The 16,822-nt window shown below is 39.9% G+C and overlaps 3 protein-coding genes across 4 annotated transcripts in view; 2 read left to right on the forward strand and 1 right to left on the reverse strand.

Moving 5' to 3' along the window:
• tns3 (tensin 3) overlaps positions 1 to 5,328 on the forward strand; it is a 31,902-nt gene extending 26,574 nt beyond the window's left edge. For both annotated transcript variants that reach the window (XM_026313335.1, XM_026313336.1), the window contains 7 exons: positions 159 to 236; positions 444 to 521; positions 771 to 939; positions 1,039 to 1,107; positions 1,388 to 1,417; positions 1,542 to 1,656; positions 5,200 to 5,328. In XM_026313335.1, the coding sequence (XP_026169120.1) occupies positions 159 to 236; positions 444 to 521; positions 771 to 939; positions 1,039 to 1,107; positions 1,388 to 1,417; positions 1,542 to 1,656; positions 5,200 to 5,244 (584 nt within the window). In that variant the 3' untranslated portion in view covers positions 5,245 to 5,328. The remainder of the gene's footprint in view (positions 1 to 158; positions 237 to 443; positions 522 to 770; positions 940 to 1,038; positions 1,108 to 1,387; positions 1,418 to 1,541; positions 1,657 to 5,199) is intronic.
• Positions 5,329 to 8,524: 3,196 nt separating this feature from the next.
• Positions 8,525 to 13,329, forward strand: LOC113134406 (insulin-like growth factor-binding protein 3). The gene is made up of 4 exons (XM_026313786.1): positions 8,525 to 8,958; positions 9,543 to 9,793; positions 10,595 to 10,714; positions 12,404 to 13,329. Exons 1-4 carry the CDS (start codon positions 8,580 to 8,582, stop codon positions 12,527 to 12,529), a joined length of 876 nt encoding a protein of 291 aa, XP_026169571.1. The 5' UTR covers positions 8,525 to 8,579; the 3' UTR covers positions 12,530 to 13,329.
• A 245-nt stretch (positions 13,330 to 13,574) lies between these two features.
• LOC113134287 (insulin-like growth factor-binding protein 1) lies at positions 13,575 to 15,543 on the reverse strand. Its single transcript, XM_026313581.1, has 4 exons — positions 15,145 to 15,543; positions 14,900 to 15,042; positions 14,623 to 14,751; positions 13,575 to 14,498 (listed from the first exon to the last, which is right to left on the reverse strand). The coding sequence occupies exons 1-4, from the start codon at positions 15,488 to 15,490 to the stop codon at positions 14,373 to 14,375; spliced, it is 744 nt and encodes a 247-aa protein (XP_026169366.1). The 5' UTR covers positions 15,491 to 15,543; the 3' UTR covers positions 13,575 to 14,372.
• Between the last annotated feature and the right edge of the window lie 1,279 nt (positions 15,544 to 16,822).

Genomic DNA, 16,822 nt, shown 5'->3' on the forward strand with positions numbered 1-16,822 from the left:
TTTTTCATTGATTCTATGTACTTTGAATAAATACACACTTTTTTACATTTATATTAATTTTGTCATCCTTTTAATAAAGACTCATAGAAAGAAGTTTATCTGGCAATAAGGCATCAAATCTAACCATACTTTGGATTCCAAATGCTTTTATTTCACAGGAAGCTTGACTGCATTGGTCTGCCAACATTCAATCACCCCCTTGGCCCTGCCCTGTAAACTTATTATACCTGACAGAGGTAAACATTCACACACAAACACAGAGATTTTATACTTCTTATTTTTTCTTCCTGTCCTTTGGTAAGAGCAGAAAATAAACATTAGTGAGGTTTTGTGGCCACTGGCTATTCTAGCTGTCTGGTCAATTTAGTCATTTAATTTGTTTATGTAGCTGTTATGGTTTCACTAGATAATCTCACTGATGTTTTTGCTTTCCTCCTTCATAGATCCTCTTGAGGATGTTGTGGAGAATACCTCACAATCAGTCAGCAACTCTGCTGCTGAGCTGCTAAAACAGGGTGCAGGTAATAAAGCGTCTAACATGACTTGCTATGAATAGACACTATGACAAAGCAATGATAGCGTTGTGCATAAAACACTAACACAGCCCTTGCATGCAATTTTGTAACACTTGGAAATGCGTGCATCCACACATGGCTATTTTTTCTGCTCCTGTTATTATGGTCTGGCACTTGGTCACTGTGTCACTGAATAGACTTGCTCTAGAGTTAGCAGGTGTGATGAAAGTGTAATTTGAACCTCTGTTGCTGCAGCCTGTAATGTGTGGTACCTGGGCTCTGTGGAGATGGAGTCCCTGACAGGCGTCCAGGCAGTACAGAAAGCTACCAGTATGACTCTGAGCGCCAACCCGCCACCCACCTCCACTGTGGTCCACTTCAAAGTTTCTTCCCAGGGAATCACCCTCACTGACAACCAGAGGAAGTGAGTAGCACACAGGCATAATAACACCATACATACCCTACATGTACTTGCTAAAAACATTTTCTCACAATATTCACTATCCCCTCCATTTCCTTTTAGGCTTTTCTTCAGGCGGCATTACAATGTCAATACAGTCATATTTTGTGCACTGGACCCTCAGGATAGAAAGTGAGTACTGCTAATGTATAGTTTGAACACATGTCATTGAAGGGTTTTTAGAGTGGTGATCATAGCTACTGTTAGGAAACCCTGTTATTACTCCAAGAATGTGTGGTATGACAAAATGTTTTCAAGATAATTGCAAGTTGAGCAGGGAAATACATAGGCAACAAACTGACCTGTGAACATAAAATTTATGATTTCAGTTCTAATCTGGAGAGTCTGTGTACTTGATCAGCTCTAATAGGACAGTAACTCAAATCTCTTATCCTTTTACACCAAAATATAGGTGGAGAAAAGATGGCTACCCTTCAGCAAAGTAAGTACATTTTTGTTATTTCTTTACACTGCTATGATGAGAAAGGCAGTTGTTTTAAGAGGGAAGTGGTCACTGTGAAGCAGACGACAGTGCTTCTATTCAGTTTTTTGCTTCTTCTCTGCAGGATCTTCGGCTTTGTGGCGAGGAAAACTGGCACCTCCATGGACAATATATGTCACCTGTTTGCAGAGCATGACCCTGAACAACCAGCGAGCGCCATTGTCAACTTTGTTTCCAAGGTAATGATTGGCTCACAAAAGAATAAGTAGGGCAGAGCTGTTCTGCTCACCTAGAACACAAACATGAAAGAATAAAGACTGAAAGGATGAAAAAAGGACAAAACATAAGGGCTGAAGATGGTGATTTTCTGGACATTAACCTTGGATGTTACATACACAGTTGTCACCAGCACCAGGGCATTTACATATATTAATTGCTATAAAATATAAGCCCTCTTCTTAATTTCTTATTTTGTCCTATTTAATGAACTGCCAACTAAGAAAATGTCAAACTCATAAGAAGTATATGCCTTTTTCTGCTGTTTTATAACTGTAACATTTCATACAGCAAGATATATTCTTTCTGAACATATTTTAAGTACATAATACAAAGGCTACTTTTGTTATTCATGGATAAGATTTTTATTGACAAATCAAGAAAAAGCTACCTTGTTGCGTGGAACTTTTTTCCAAATATTTAACCAAAACAGTCTTCATTCAAGCTATTAACATCCTGTTCAGCTGTAGCCAATGCAGAAGCACCTTTGTGCTGCATCTGTTCAACAGGCAGTGTCCCTGTGGAATTTAAAATGTGCAGCAATGTGTGGCAAATGTGTATAATTTGGACTCTTGGACTGGCTACTTCTGATACAGGATTTTTTTTTTTTTTTTTTTTTTTTTAATATAATCTATCTATGCAAATTTTATTTTTTTAAACACAGCTGTCTGCACATGTCCAGCATGTATGTGGCTTCTAGGAAACTGTTAAATCATGTTCTTTTTAAGTTGTACATGAATATGACCACTTATAAAGCTGTTAGCAACGTTTTAATTCAAGCCTGTGCGTGGGTGTGCTTGTGTGTGTGTGTGATGAAATGAGAAAAACCATAGAAAGATATTTTAATTAAACCCTAATATATATTGACATGAGTTAGTTAAAAACATGTTGGTACTTTGTGTAGAAGATTGCTGCGTTCATAGCTGCCAAATCATCCTCTTTGTGTCTACTAACAGCACTGCAGTGTTTCAGTATCAAAAATTAGTATACATAATTTTGTACATTAAATGTCATTATTTTTTTAAACACAGGCTGCTATATTGAGGAAACCAGTGCTGTCATTACATTAGTGTTTTTAGTTCTTAGAGGAAAACTAAGAAGAAAGAAAGTGCTCAGTGCTAGAACTGCACAAATAAATTTAGTATTTGACATACTTATCTAGTCATCTGTCAATGGCATATACAATATAGTCTACTTGGGGAAAGAATAAGCTGATGAGTACCCATAGGTGTGTCTTGACGTAAAATTCTTTTTAACTATTTGCATGTTGGACAGCAGAGCCATATCACCATAAAACTCTGTGATAGTCTTATACTTGTCATGTACACATTTATTATCATTATTTCATGACCTATTATCTGTACCTTATATTTACCCAATATTGTGCCCTCTGTTATTATATCATGTTTCATGCAAACAGTTTATTTGTTTGATGTGTTCTGTAAATAAACAAAAGGAAACATTTGCACAATCTTGGTGATCCGTTAAAAAGTCTGACATATTCAGGAAAGACCAGTCGCAAAGCAACCATCAGACACTACAGCACAGAGATTTGTTGGTGATGTAGCTTCACAGCAACAAACACTTTTATACTCGTTTCCTCTTAACTGTGTTATTGATTATGTGTATCTTAGCTATCTATAATGGTTATGGGCTTTTGCCAGCTCTTCATTAGGGCTCTATAATATTTATACTGAAAGAAATACTCATAGACACAGGATGCTGTAAAGTTAGGGTTTCTTTTCATTTGATGAAAATTTGATATACATTACCTTTATAATAATTTTGGATATCTTGCTCAGCCTCAGCAACTGGGGTTTTATTCACATGAATGGTTGTAGCTTCAGTGTCTTCCAACAGTAGTTATAACCTCCTAATACAAATCAGAAAGTGAAGAGGTTAGAAAGAAAATAACACTACTACTACTGCCAAGCCCTGCTAAAAACGTATTGTAACATTACAGGATACAATAGGTTCAGTAAAAAGTTCAACCACCAGAGGACACTAGAAACACAAGTCCTTTGAACCTGCACAAGTGGAGCAGTTTTGTGACGTCAAAATTAGTCAAATTAACTTCACTGGCTGTAGTTTAAAAGTAGAATAGTAAAGATTAAAGTGGGCCAACAGCACATCCTTTAATAAGGCTGACATACCTGGACTCTGTGCGTGTGTCTTTCTTTCTTTGTACATATGCACTACTCCAACACACACATGTCCCTTTGTCTCATTTGGGGAGTTCAGAAAGAGAATTTCACTTCCATACAAGCCTGGACAGGTTGCTCTACAGGTGCTCAGAAGGGATAAAATTGCAGAGACTAGTCAGTGAGGGAGGAAAGGGGTAGGCCCTCTCTCCTACACCTTCACTGCTGTATTTCTGCAGGTGGTGAAAGTGAAGAATTCCCGGGGAGGGCAGGAAGGAAGCAAAGGCCCAGGTGTGGTGACTGCAGGAGCCCAAAGCCTGTGTTCCTCTGTTATTTAGTGTGGTGTAGCCTCAAAATAAATGAAGCTGGGGCAAGTCCAGAAAACCAAGCAACATCATTAGACTACAGAAGAACATGTCAGGAGACGCAATATTTCACACAGATAATAACAATATGTGTGAGCGTGAAAGAACTGTGTAACTTAATAACACACCCATCAAGATTAATTTACATATCTTAATATTAACTTTTATGATGACAATCATTAATAAAGGAAAACTATTACAAAGAAAAACAGACAAGAAATTGTTCAAGAGCATTAGGCTTATTTCCCAACCCTTAATCTACATGAGGTGGTAGTTGATGAGCTTCTGTAATATAATCGCTGCTGTTGTGTTGACATGTCTGACTTCGGCAAGTATCCATAACAGACGATGATTAATTCTGTCACACACAGTATGCCTGTCTCAACAAATACCATCTTTCCAATAAACTTCTCGAATTTACACCAGTCCCTGCCAGCAGGCTGAGGCCAATTAAGGCTCATTTTGTAGATAATATCGAGGCCCTGTTTATTGGACTGACGGAATTTAATCTCATTCCTTGATCACACCAGAGCTGCAGCGTTCTTACAACCACGTAATTAGAAGGACAAGGCTCATCTCTTTGCTTAGAGGCAGAACAAAGATTGAGGAGTAAAAATAGAAATTTCATTCTGGGATGGCAGCCAACACTTTTTAAAAATGAAATACCCTAACATATGAGCTTTAAGCACCCGTTTGTCAAAACCACATATCAGGTTTTCAAATGTATTTTAAGCTGTTTATTATATAAAGTGCAATTTAACAACTTGTCAGACCTTTTCTGCATGTTTCAGCTACAAAGATCAACACCACAATAAACTACATATTAACAACTACATATAATTACATAAAAAGAGAATAGAAAAAAAGAAATAAAATGTAGAAAATATGGCACAAATAAAATGAGAAAGTATGACACTAGTGTAGATTTTTAACAGTTGGGTGAACTGATCAGAGACCACTGTTACTGTTTATAAATCCCTGTCTTTTCTCTCCATTACAGCATGCAGCGCTTTCAAATCCCAGGCCATCATCACTTATAAAATAAATGGACTGTAGTAGGGCCTGCATCTGCAAGTGATACTTTCTTTTCCACAACTGCGATTTTTGTCTTTGTTTACTGTGAGTAATGGTGTGTCAGTGGAAAAATGATACATGACTGTGCAAGAATAAGGTTTGTCTCTTTCATTTGTATCTAAGTCATCTGGTGAAGTTGCTGTGGATCAGAAACGCTCCAAGAAAAAATTATAAATGAAACATGATTGGAAAATTGCTATGGACTGAATAAGAAGCATTTTAAAGAATTGACATTTACATTTAAATCATGCTTTCCGTACAGTTTGTTTATTATATTTCTTAAATAGCAAGGCTCAGTGATGGAGTGAATGAATTATAGCAAGAATGAGAATCAGTAGGTTTTGCATATATGAGGAAATGTATGTACATATACATGTGTTCAAAAGGCTGACGTGTGAGACAGTAACTCTGGCCCCAGAGTGAGTGACTCCGGTCTCTGCCCATGTCCAAGGACTGTAATTTGTCAGGCTGAGATTAATTAACCATAGAATTATTTCAAAGGTTGCATTAACGTTTTTGCTCTTTTTTATCACCAATTTCCATCTAATAATCAGACAACTTCCAAATGGGTGCCAATCAACGTAGAATAAGAATCATAATAGAGACCTTTGTGTCCAATTCATTTGTGGTGCTTGAAAAGCTCTGACAGAGAGTCATGAGACTATGGGAGGGAAAAAAAACAGTGACCGTACCAGACATGTCATGTGATTTGTGGCAGCCTCATTCTTGAACAGTTCCACCCCCTAACTCTTTTACTGCAGCATACCTCCATACAGTGGCTACCCAGAGTCACAGACACACACGGACAGTCACAGACACACACGGACAGTCACAGACACACACGGACAGTCACAGACATACACGGACAATCACAGACACACACGGACCCCCACTGCCATCTCAAAGTCCATGAAAGCCATTAAAAGCCATTGATTGAGAGTTGATTGTTGTTTGAAAGGTCAAACACATATATACAAACATCCTTCTCCCGGGATAACCCAGACATGTTCTTCAGACCTCCAGCTGATTAAACTATGTGCTTCTTAATCTGTGAGTTTTGGCCCATGCTGCAGATTCTTGTGTTTTTGCCCATCAGTACAGTAACACCATCCACTGAACATGGACAAAATCACACTAACAGGGCCAGAATATGGGAAGCTGCCAAGAGAAGCATTATTTCATATTATCAAAATAATAGACCTTAGTTGCTTTTTAAGGAAAAGAAGGCTAATTGGTGTATTGGAATGGTAATAAAGGAATGTTAATTCTCAATAACTCAAATGAAGCAAACGATTCAATTCAAAAATGAACTTTGTATCACAATAAATTTAAGTAAAGGGCCAGTTCACCAAATACAGAAAAAATAGCCTATTATTTCATTTTGAATTATAGATAGACCACATGCAAGTGGGATTTTATCTTTGCATTTTTAAAATGATAAATTTCAATATGCAGAACTTTTGTTGCAATGAACCGATCCTGTGTTAAGTTACTGTGTTATAATGATAAATACAGGGATACTAAAGGCCACTTAAAATAAATGCTTATATCCCTTCAAAACAAGAACCTATAGCTTTATGGTTTATTGCCAAAGCAGGCCCCTTTCTTAGCTTCAAGCTAAACCATCTTAAAACAGTGGAAAATTGTCCCAGATTAGGATTTGACAAGCAATTGCCATTGGCCAGTGTAGCCTTTGACAGCAGGTTATGTTGAACACATGTACAGTAATATCCTGTGTGTGCAAAAGCAAATTCTTCACACTCCCTCTTTATTGAGTGGTTGCTCTGCGGGACGACATTCCTTCACCACATTACTCCCTGTGCCCGACGCTCTCCTCTGCTATGCTGAATATGCACAGGTGGCCGAGAGCAGCCCCCCCCACACACACACACACTTCCAAAGAGCTCTCTGAGCAGAAGAGAGAGAGGAAAATCAGCAGACTTTTTTCAGCATATGAAACAAATGTTTGGCATTCCGCTGAGCACTGCTCTGCTGTAGACCTGTCTGTTAACAGGCGGCACTACGCCAGGGCTTGTTGGCAACTGATTTGACACTGGCCTCCAAGAAATTTCAAAAGCAAAGAGAAACTGTACACCTCGCCTCTCCTGTTATTCTTTTGAGGTATTCTGGACATTCTGTGCTGATGTATTCCCTCTCTCATCTGTAACCAATTAATTGTGAACCCAAAAATTCTACAGATGTAATTAGTCAGGAATTTTCTCACATGTACGTGTCCTTGCTTTATGCTATGGCACTGACAAATAACCAAAACAATCCCAGTTATGTCACATGTCCCAACTACAAGTTCAGAGACCACTGATTTACTGTACATGTGAGAAACACACCTGTACATGAGGTGCATTCTTTGTATGAAATGATTGTGTTAGAGGCTGGTGGCAGAAGATCATGCAGCTGAATTACATTCTGACCCACATCTGGCCAACCTGAATCTTTTTACTATAAAATTACATGTAGAATGAAGCTTGTGGCAATTTCTCATTGACTCTTTGTAACCTGTTGTAGTTACAGTTCTCCAGAATGGGTTTTCAAGTATCATTTGTTTGGTATGTAAAATATTATTATGCAAACTAGCTGTTACAGAAATGGAGTGAAATAGAAGTAGGAAGTAGTAGATATACTACAAAACTGTAAGTAAAATGGTTACATGTATTTATTAAAACACTGTACACAAACGCGCCTCTACGCACCAAGGAAAAATACGCACGCATAGACCCTGGAAGATTAGGTCATTTAATCCACCTGACTGCAACTGTCACTGATTCATTGAAAAATTACAAAGACACTCTGTGTTTCTCTGTTGGCGCCCCCTACAACTAAAATCGCGTATAGCAGAAACTTGGATGGATACTTGTGTGTATGGATCTAATAGTCCTCACATTAAAAACATTTCTGTGAAAGCTTCTTATTTCCTTGAATTTGTCTGTGTGTGATGGCCTGGCAGCTTTATTCTGCATTAAATGTATGCAGAATAATTAGAGTTTGACTAAATACTCCAGCTAATGCAAAGATTTTTTTTCTTAAATTCCTTTCAATCAAAAAAAATCTTAAACGTTCATACCGTAAATGTTGTTCTGCTCTGCAAAACCCCAGCATGGTGATGGTTTGGAGGAATAACGGCGTCGAGGCAATTCATCAGCAGACCACAAGCCATTCGGGGGTGTGACTACAGTCACCGGGGTCTATATATTGAGATGTTTTGCCCGGTGGCTTTATGTGAATGAGAGAGAAGCTGGCCAGCGAAAAGTCACCACAGTACAACATTGCGCTTCTTCATATTGATGCCATATGTTCTCAGACGCCACTATGGATTTCTGTTTTCGCACACTTTGCATGACTTTTGTCCTGGCATCGTTCAGCCGGCGGTCAGGTGCGGTCGAACCGGTTATCAGATGCGACCCGTGCGACGTTGGAGCGCGCCTTTTGTGCAAACCTGTGCCCAAGGACTGCGCGGAGAAAGTCCGCGAACCGGGCTGCGGCTGCTGCATGACTTGCGCTCTGAGCTTCGGCCAGCCGTGCGGCGTGTACACCGGGAGATGTGGCTCCGGATTGACCTGTCAGCATCAGCCCGGTGAGACGAAACCTCTGCAGGCGCTACTGGAGGGACGGGGCATTTGTGCAAATGCTACTAATAACCGACCAACTCCTCCAGTCAATGAACTACCAGGTAAATCTGCCCACTTTAAAACCCAGAGTTCTTCCTAGCTTAGGAACAGCTACAGTGATGGATGCGCATATTGATGCAACAGCACAGTGTTTTATTTATTCAACTCACTGAATCAATAAAATTCCTAATCACGAAGAAGGATGTACCTATTGATTAGAAGCAGAAATGGATCAGTATTTATTGTCAGTTTAGGAAAATGTGTCAGGTTATGGATTTCTAACTGAACAGCAATCACCTTTTCCAAAATACACAACACAATCCTGTGTGAAAGCCACAATCACTGACTAGGTGTTGATTTTCAGTTTAGGATGATTTTTCAAATCTACTATACTTTGAGATTAGATGAATAAGGCTACAGGAGCTTAAAATGGAAGCACATTTAGAATCAATAGTCATGCTGAGTCAATTAATTCTTTAGAAAAATCTAAACATATATTTTACATCACTTTACTAAATGCTTCTGAAAAATGAAATACTAAAACTTCAATCAGTGTCTGAATAACATAAAAAAAATGTTCCCTTAAATTTCCTGCTGTACTTTTTAGTTGTTTGTTTATAAACAGTTGTTTGCTCTCAAACTTCAGCAGAGAATATTGATACTCAAGACAAGGAGCGTAACTCCAGCAGCTCAGTTCTTCAGCCCTCATACAGCACTCACAGACCCATGGGACCCCTGAGACCTCCGCTTCACCCCCTTGTCTCCTCTGCCAAGTCAGAAGTCCTGAGACGTGAGAAGCAGAAGAAAACCCAGAGCTTTAAAATGGAGCAGCTCCCGGGACCACTCATCACAGACCAACAAAACTTCTCTCTAGAGACCAAACAGGAGCCTGAGTATGTAAGTACCACAACCAATATTTTTCTGTCTTCAGTGCACACTGGAGGAATGTTTTTCTCCTCATCCTCTGTGTTTTGGTGTTTTTCTCCCCCCTGCGGGTGATGAAATGTTTTGGGTAGCGGTGCTGACAGTTGGCAGGCATCATGAGCAGCAGAATGGCATGGCAGCGAGCGGGTACGGTGTCCCTGCGGCTGACCTGGGTCAGGCGGTTGTTTGGCCACAAGGCGTCCGCGTGCCGGGTGTACTGAGAGCCAACAAATGATGGATTGGCCTATGTGAGAGTGCCTGTTGGGAAGCCCTGCTGCTATTTTCATCTTCTCTACGGACTGAGAAGGGAACACACACTAGTAACGGACTTTGACTGGCTGCTTTGATTAGTGACTGGAGTACTTGGATTTGAGAACAAACCTTTTGGCTCCTTCTTTAAGCTCTTTGAATTCACTTCATCCCCCACTTTGTCTAAAATGTAAGAGTTGTAAGCAGCTTTGGCAAACTGTTAAGCCCCTATAAGTCGGTCAGATGCATTCATTTCTCATCTGAGACTGTCGCCTCTTTCATATCGCAGCCACCATTGTTTGGGTATTACAGCAGGGCAGTGTGGTGTGATGTGATTCTGTGTGAGCCAGCTTTGTTTAGCATCTTTATTTACAAACTCATTACATGTACTCTGCTGAATAAAGTACCTTGTGTTAATGGAATTACCTGCAAAGGTGTTGAAGTGCTTTTTACGTTTGAGCTGGAAATAAGTATTTAAGTACTGGAACTAGTACAGTAACGTCTTATGTGTTTCCTCATCTGTAGGGTCCCTGTCGGAGAGAGATTGAGAGCCTTCTCAGTAGCCTCAAGATTGCAAATATTCTCAACCCCAGAGGTTTCCGCATACCAAACTGTGACAGGAATGGCTTCTATAAGAAAAAGCAGGTAAAAATGCACATCCAAAAGCCCATCACTTCATACTGACTTTATGATAGTTATATATTCCTGCATCATTTTCATGAAAGCCTAAACGTTACTTAAAAATTGATTTGGCAAAACATGTTTACAACTTGTAATAAGCAAAAACAGCATCCTTTTTTTAGAGGCTCCATTAATAAAGATTCAGTGCTGACGTCTAGTGACTCACACTTTAGGTCTCCTGCAGCCCAATTACAGATTTGTAGCTGTCCTCCTGTGTTCATTGGTAGTTATTAGAGCCTCATCATTGCACCACCACACCAGTGAGGTAGACCCTAGCCACTGGCTCTGGAGACAGGAATCACAGGGGCCAAACCCCAGTGGGGTTGACGGCTGGGACGATGGCCGTATAACGGGAACCCTCCCAGGGAGACAGACGTCAAGGTGGCCACCAACACCCGATGTGCTCGCCCCATAATTGCTGGACTTTTGAGAAGCATGCACAGAAATAGAGTTGCAGCCATCCCCACACTCACATGGTTCACCCACGATCGGGTTGTAATAAATGAGAGGTTCTGACGCATTCATATGGAGGCACTTAGGAGTCTGCATCGCCAAGCTTTTCTTATTACATAGGAGTCCTTCCTGCTTAATGCAAGTGTTCTCTTTGACCTGCAATCATCTTATAAGCAGCCTCACAACGCCAGGCTCATTGTCTTTGTTTATGTAGAATAGAGTTAGTATGCTGCGCCGAGCCCTCAGGCACTGAAGGAGTGGCAGACATTTCATGTTGGTCAGTTTAATTTGGACGTTTGCATGATTTTAAGCAAAAACATCTCCTATTACAGCTCTTAATAACAGTAAATGTCTTTTTAGAGAAAAAAACCCCACTTTGGACAGATTTCATGGTGGAAACAGATAAATTTCTTTGGTAAATTGTGCTTAAATTTTTGATTGCTACAGTTGTTTTTCTGACATTTGTGGCCACACAAAATGCAGTGAAGATAAGATCAGAGTTTTGCAAAGTGAATACATAATGATCCTCTACCTCTACACTTTCTATGCAACAGCAATCTGAGAGCACGAGAGCCTTATTTCAGCTCAGATTAGACTCTCAGTCACACCCCTTGAAATATTGAACTAAATAATTATGTCTTTCCTCCTGATCAGCTCCGATTCCTCTTTGGAGCAGCAGCATAGTTGCTTAAGGACTTGAAATGAATGGCTGCATGTTTTACTAGAGTGGAGGTTGACCTTTAGTAAAATTGGCAGTAAAATAACAGCCCTTGGGTAGCTCCACAGACTCTGTAAGTCATTTGTAGTAGGCTACCCATAATTTGGAGCTGTGGGGTATAATCAGCAACAGATGATTCGTACTGGCCACCAGCTTCTGAAAATAGATCTTGGTTCTCAGTTGTTCACAAACGGGACTAAGCAAATATTTTACCAGGTTTCTGTTTACCTTAAAGGTCTCTATATGTGTGCATAACAGGAGGTAGACCATAAAAGCAGCTCAAAATACTGGATTGTGCTGGATAGCCAAGGCTGCGTTGACTCAGCACAAGCTGACCATTAATGCCTCTTAACTATTGCTGTTCTACTTCATTGAGTAAAGTGGCTTGTTACCCATAATGCTGCATATTCAACTGCACACTTAGCTGCTTCCACCCCCCATTTCTCTTCCCTGCTTTCACCTTGTCCCTTCCTTCATTTCAGTGCCGTCCATCCAAAGGCAGAAAGCGAGGCTTCTGTTGGTGTGTGGACAAATACGGACACCCTCTGCCAGCTTTTGATGGGAAGGAGCAAGGAGACGCCCCATACTACAACTCAGAGAGCCAATAGGAGCAGAGCAGGATGGAGGGAGGGAGGGTGGGAGTGAGCGCGAGAAGAATTGTAAACAAATGGAGACACTGAGGATATTGGGAGAGAGGTCAAGAGATGGCTCAGCCGATATATGGATGTTTGCTATTTCTATCTGTTGCCTGTGGGACCTATTTTCTGAGGCAGAGCAAGGGGAACAGAAGAAGACTACCCAGAGGAAAAAGTCTCAGTGTTGCAGATACAGTCTGTACTTTTCTGGATTCTTTATAAGGTGTTTGTCTCTGACCTAACCTGGACAGCTTCTGAGAAGAGGATACATGTAAAGAAGTTATCTCAAAGGCCTTATTCTGATTCTTAAACACAGAGACATTTGTACTTGTCATACATATGGATGAGAGTGCTCTTTACGCACAATTAAGTGGCATTGCACATGTATATATGCTTGTGATGTTTAATCATAATTTGTATGCCTATGATTTGTTATAAAGACATGTGTGGTCCTGACAACCGTAAAATGTATGTATGTTTGAATTTGCCTCTCAGAGTAAACATGCAGTGCCTTACTATGAATTCCATTTTTTCCGGTTACTTGCTGCTCCTCAGGGAGTTGGCCACAACTGTGCAGCTCAAACACTACTGTGCATATAAAATTTTTATGCTGGCTCTCCAGCCACAATAAAAAGGGCCATTTTCTGTTATGTGTACTGTGGTTGTTGGTGTTCTGTTTGTCACTTTGCATAAGCTGAATTTTTGGGATAAAGGCCACAAACTGTTATCTCTGGTCTTTGTCTAACTGGTGATAATATTCATCACTTGCCTTGCAAATATGCTGTTTGCATGTACAATGCAACCCTCAGAGGTCTATTTTTACTTAATAAAGGCAGAATGAAATTATCCAAGTATTGAATTTTTCATTTTTGGAGCATGACTAAAGGTTTTCTTTGGCACTAGTAAAATACAATGAAACATAACCCCATCATAATGACTGATATTTTAATTGAATGTACTTTCACAGAATTAGAAAACATACATTGTTTCAATAAAACCAATAATAGAATAGCAGCATTCTCCAAAAAAAAAAAAGAATCCACAATCAATTCAGTACACTGCATGTGATCGCAACAACAAAAGCATAAACACATGAGTGAATCATAATAAATATTAGAATAGATGCTAAAATAAGTCAAAAAAGACCACACTGACCCTCTAAACAAATACAAGCTGAGAAGAGCCCCCAGCAACTTTCTACTAAACCTGTGGACCTGCAAAGACTAGTAGAGGTAGACATGCAGAATAACCCATCCCAAACCTCACAGTGGCTTGGATGGCCCTGATATGTTTGTGCTTGACCACTGTGTGCATATTTGTGGTACTTTAAGTATTTCCCCAAATACCCACTGAGGAAACGCCAATGGAGATACATTCAAACAATGTCAACATGTTGAATGAATGAGCAGCTGTGTTGTTTTGTACTGTGCACAGCTCCAGTTTTGAATGAATTTTTAAAAAAAAAGAAGATCCTGCAGACTCTGAAATGGGCTTGGCATAGCTGCAGACCTGTGGTTTTGAGCAATGGAGTTATTTAGTCAGAAGCACAGATATATACAGTGTTGCCCTATTTACAATCAGAAAAAAAGGCAAACATATAAAAAAAAATCTAAAAATGACAAATGGTTAATGATAGCAGGAATATACAAGTAGTGAATAAATAAGTCTTGATACATATGTCATGCAAATAAAATGAGAGGAAATTTCCCTCTTTGAAATAGGTTTTTACATTTTGTATGTTTTGTGTCTATGTTTGTGTATGCAATTGTGTGCGCATGTGTAAATGTGTTTATGAGTGATAATAGTATCCATCCCCTCAGTAAGTGACTTCTTGATGACACTCTGAGTCACTGAGCAGGTCACTCGATCCTGGGATCTTCTTCCCATTCCAGGAAGAAACACACCAGCAGCGAGCAGGCAGTCCAACCAGAGATGACTCACACTAAGTAAGCAACAGAGATGGGAACCACATGAAAAAAAATCACCCAGTAGCTAAAGATGAATGTCTTTCTACAGGTGGAGAAATTCTGTGTGTGTGTATGTGTGTAAAATCCTGCAGTTCTGACCTGCTTGGCCTTGTAGAAGCCGTGCTTGTCACAGTTTGGGAGGTAGAAAGTTGTGAACTTCTCTCCTAGTGTCTGTTGAGAGCTGGCTATCGTGTCCAGTGCTGCATGTAGTTCAATGTGACAGGGACCCTACGCAAAAGCCAAAAAAAAAAAAAAAAAATAGTAAGTGACAACTACGTACCTGTATGTACATTGAAGTATTTCTAGTGCCTCAATACCAACTGCTCCCTCTTGTGGAAGGAAGGTATTTTTGTTTCACAGTACGCGTTATTCTTACCTGTTGCACCAGTTTGTTACGGATAGCATTGATCTTGACCTTGATGCTCTCATGGCCCTCAGCGGTGTCCTGGTGGTCAAGGGGAAGATTCAGACCCAGCAGGTAGTGCAGGGAGCTGTAGTCAGGGACTCCATCTGTTTCCTCTGTACATGTAAAAATAATTATTTAAATTATTTGCTTTGAGATTAACATGTATCATTTTATAACAGTGGAGCCATAAGAAAACTTTGAAGAACTTGGAATACCTTGGCCCAGGTCCTCAGTGCAGACGCCCTGTCCTCTGGTCAGAGCGTGGAGAGGCCTGGCCTCACCTGGCCTGGGAGTACAGCGGAGACCCTCACCACAGTGGGCTGTGTGAACCCCACAGGATGCTCCTTTCTCCAGAGCACATGCCATGCAGCAACCACAGCCAGGCTCCCTCAGTACCTGCTGGCAGTCTGCTGGGACGGCAGGACAGTTGTTTAGTTTCTCCTGCGTACAGGGCACACAGCGGATAGGCTCCGGTCCCACCACTGGGGATGACTTCACCCCAGCTATGACAGCCACAGTCACCACTGCCGCTGTTATCAACTTCTCATATAATCCAATCATCTCCAGCCTTCGGATAATTCTATTGTTTTATGCTCACCTTTGCTTAACTGCTCTGTATGACTAGTTTTTCTTCTAAAGTGATTTCTTCGAACCACCAATATTTATATGGAGATCTGGCCTCCAGCAAAGTTAATAATTGACACAGTGACCAGAGATATAAAATATTTTGGACAAAGCGGCTGTAAACAGTTGATGACCCTGCATGACGTACAAAGATCCAGGTTCACAAGGTCTATTGTCAATATTGACTCTGGAAAGTGAAGTGATTGTACATCAAAACAACCCTGTTTTTAGACCATCACATTTCTGATCTTTGGCTTTACATTTGAGGTTATGAAATCTTATGATCGCATGAATATTGCTTTTTGAAGAATTTTATCAATAAAGTATTAACTAATGCTTAACATCCATGCTAGATGATACAAGGTTATGAGATGAGAGATGATGCTTGTCAGTGATTGTTACAATTTCACGTCTTTTGCAATGTAATGCTGACAGATTGTGTTTTGACACTTAAACCCTGTTTGTACCTTTAGTCTCTTTGGTAAAGGTTTCTTTTATCAGGCAGACAGATAAACAAGATCATTCCCCTTTAGCATTGCATAACCCTAACATTATGGAAGGCACTGCTAGAATCACAACATGTTTGTCTGAAGAAAGATAATAGTAATTGGTTGTATCCTCAGTGTAGTATTTGACATAACTATCAACTTACTCAAGGTGTGACAGCAGCACTCACATTTTGTACTACATGTAACTTTTATGGCTTTTCATTTTGTATGATGTAATGAGCTTAACCAGAGCAAAATAAAGAATTCTGTAACCATTCACAATTCAAAAATCTTTAACCAAGAAAGTCCAATAAAATAATCGGGATTATTTACTAAGCAGATAGATGAGATGATGGAGAGTAACCTTATCATAATGCAGGATTGTTTAGTGACCTGGATGGTATTGTTGGTAAGGACATGAAGCTCCAGCATAAAGAAAAACAATATAGTGCTGAGGATATAGTCTGTGTATATAACACACGACTACATGTATTTGTAAAACAGGCTATTGCTGATTTTAAATTGGATTTAGATACAATGACAGGAATAACTATAAAACCCAGCTCTCTGATTTGGGAATAAAAGGAGAATAAAAGTGTGGACATTTTACATATGCAGTACTCTACTTGACTGCTTCCATTTTCTGTTTACATCTATTGTGTTGTCCTAAATGTTTCAAACAGATTCATAGAGTTGACAGGGATATCCTTTGTGTCGTACTCCATGTCGGCGGTCAACCGTGTAACTCTCCCTCTAGATGTTTACTACTGAACTACACGTG

The sequence above is a fragment of the Mastacembelus armatus genome, chromosome 17 (genome assembly GCF_900324485.2).
Source record: "Mastacembelus armatus chromosome 17, fMasArm1.2, whole genome shotgun sequence".
In the NCBI taxonomy this organism is placed as follows: Eukaryota; Metazoa; Chordata; class Actinopteri; order Synbranchiformes; family Mastacembelidae; genus Mastacembelus; species Mastacembelus armatus.

Bases quoted from the DNA above. Each gene is read 5' to 3' on its own strand.
- LOC113134406 (XM_026313786.1), top strand. From the start codon at position 8,580: ATGTTCTCAGACGCCACTATGGATTTCTGTTTTCGCACACTTTGCATG. The intron at 9,794-10,594 runs GTAAGTACCACA...CCTCATCTGTAG, and splicing joins CCAAACAGGAGCCTGAGTAT to GGTCCCTGTCGGAGAGAGAT. The intron at 10,715-12,403 runs GTAAAAATGCAC...CCTTCATTTCAG, and splicing joins GCTTCTATAAGAAAAAGCAG to TGCCGTCCATCCAAAGGCAG.
- LOC113134287 (XM_026313581.1), bottom strand. From the start codon at position 15,490: ATGATTGGATTATATGAGAAGTTGATAACAGCGGCAGTGGTGACTGTG. The intron at 15,043-15,144 runs GTATTCCAAGTT...TTACATGTACAG, and splicing joins CACTGAGGACCTGGGCCAAG to AGGAAACAGATGGAGTCCCT. The intron at 14,752-14,899 runs GTAAGAATAACG...GCTTTTGCGTAG, and splicing joins GTAACAAACTGGTGCAACAG to GGTCCCTGTCACATTGAACT.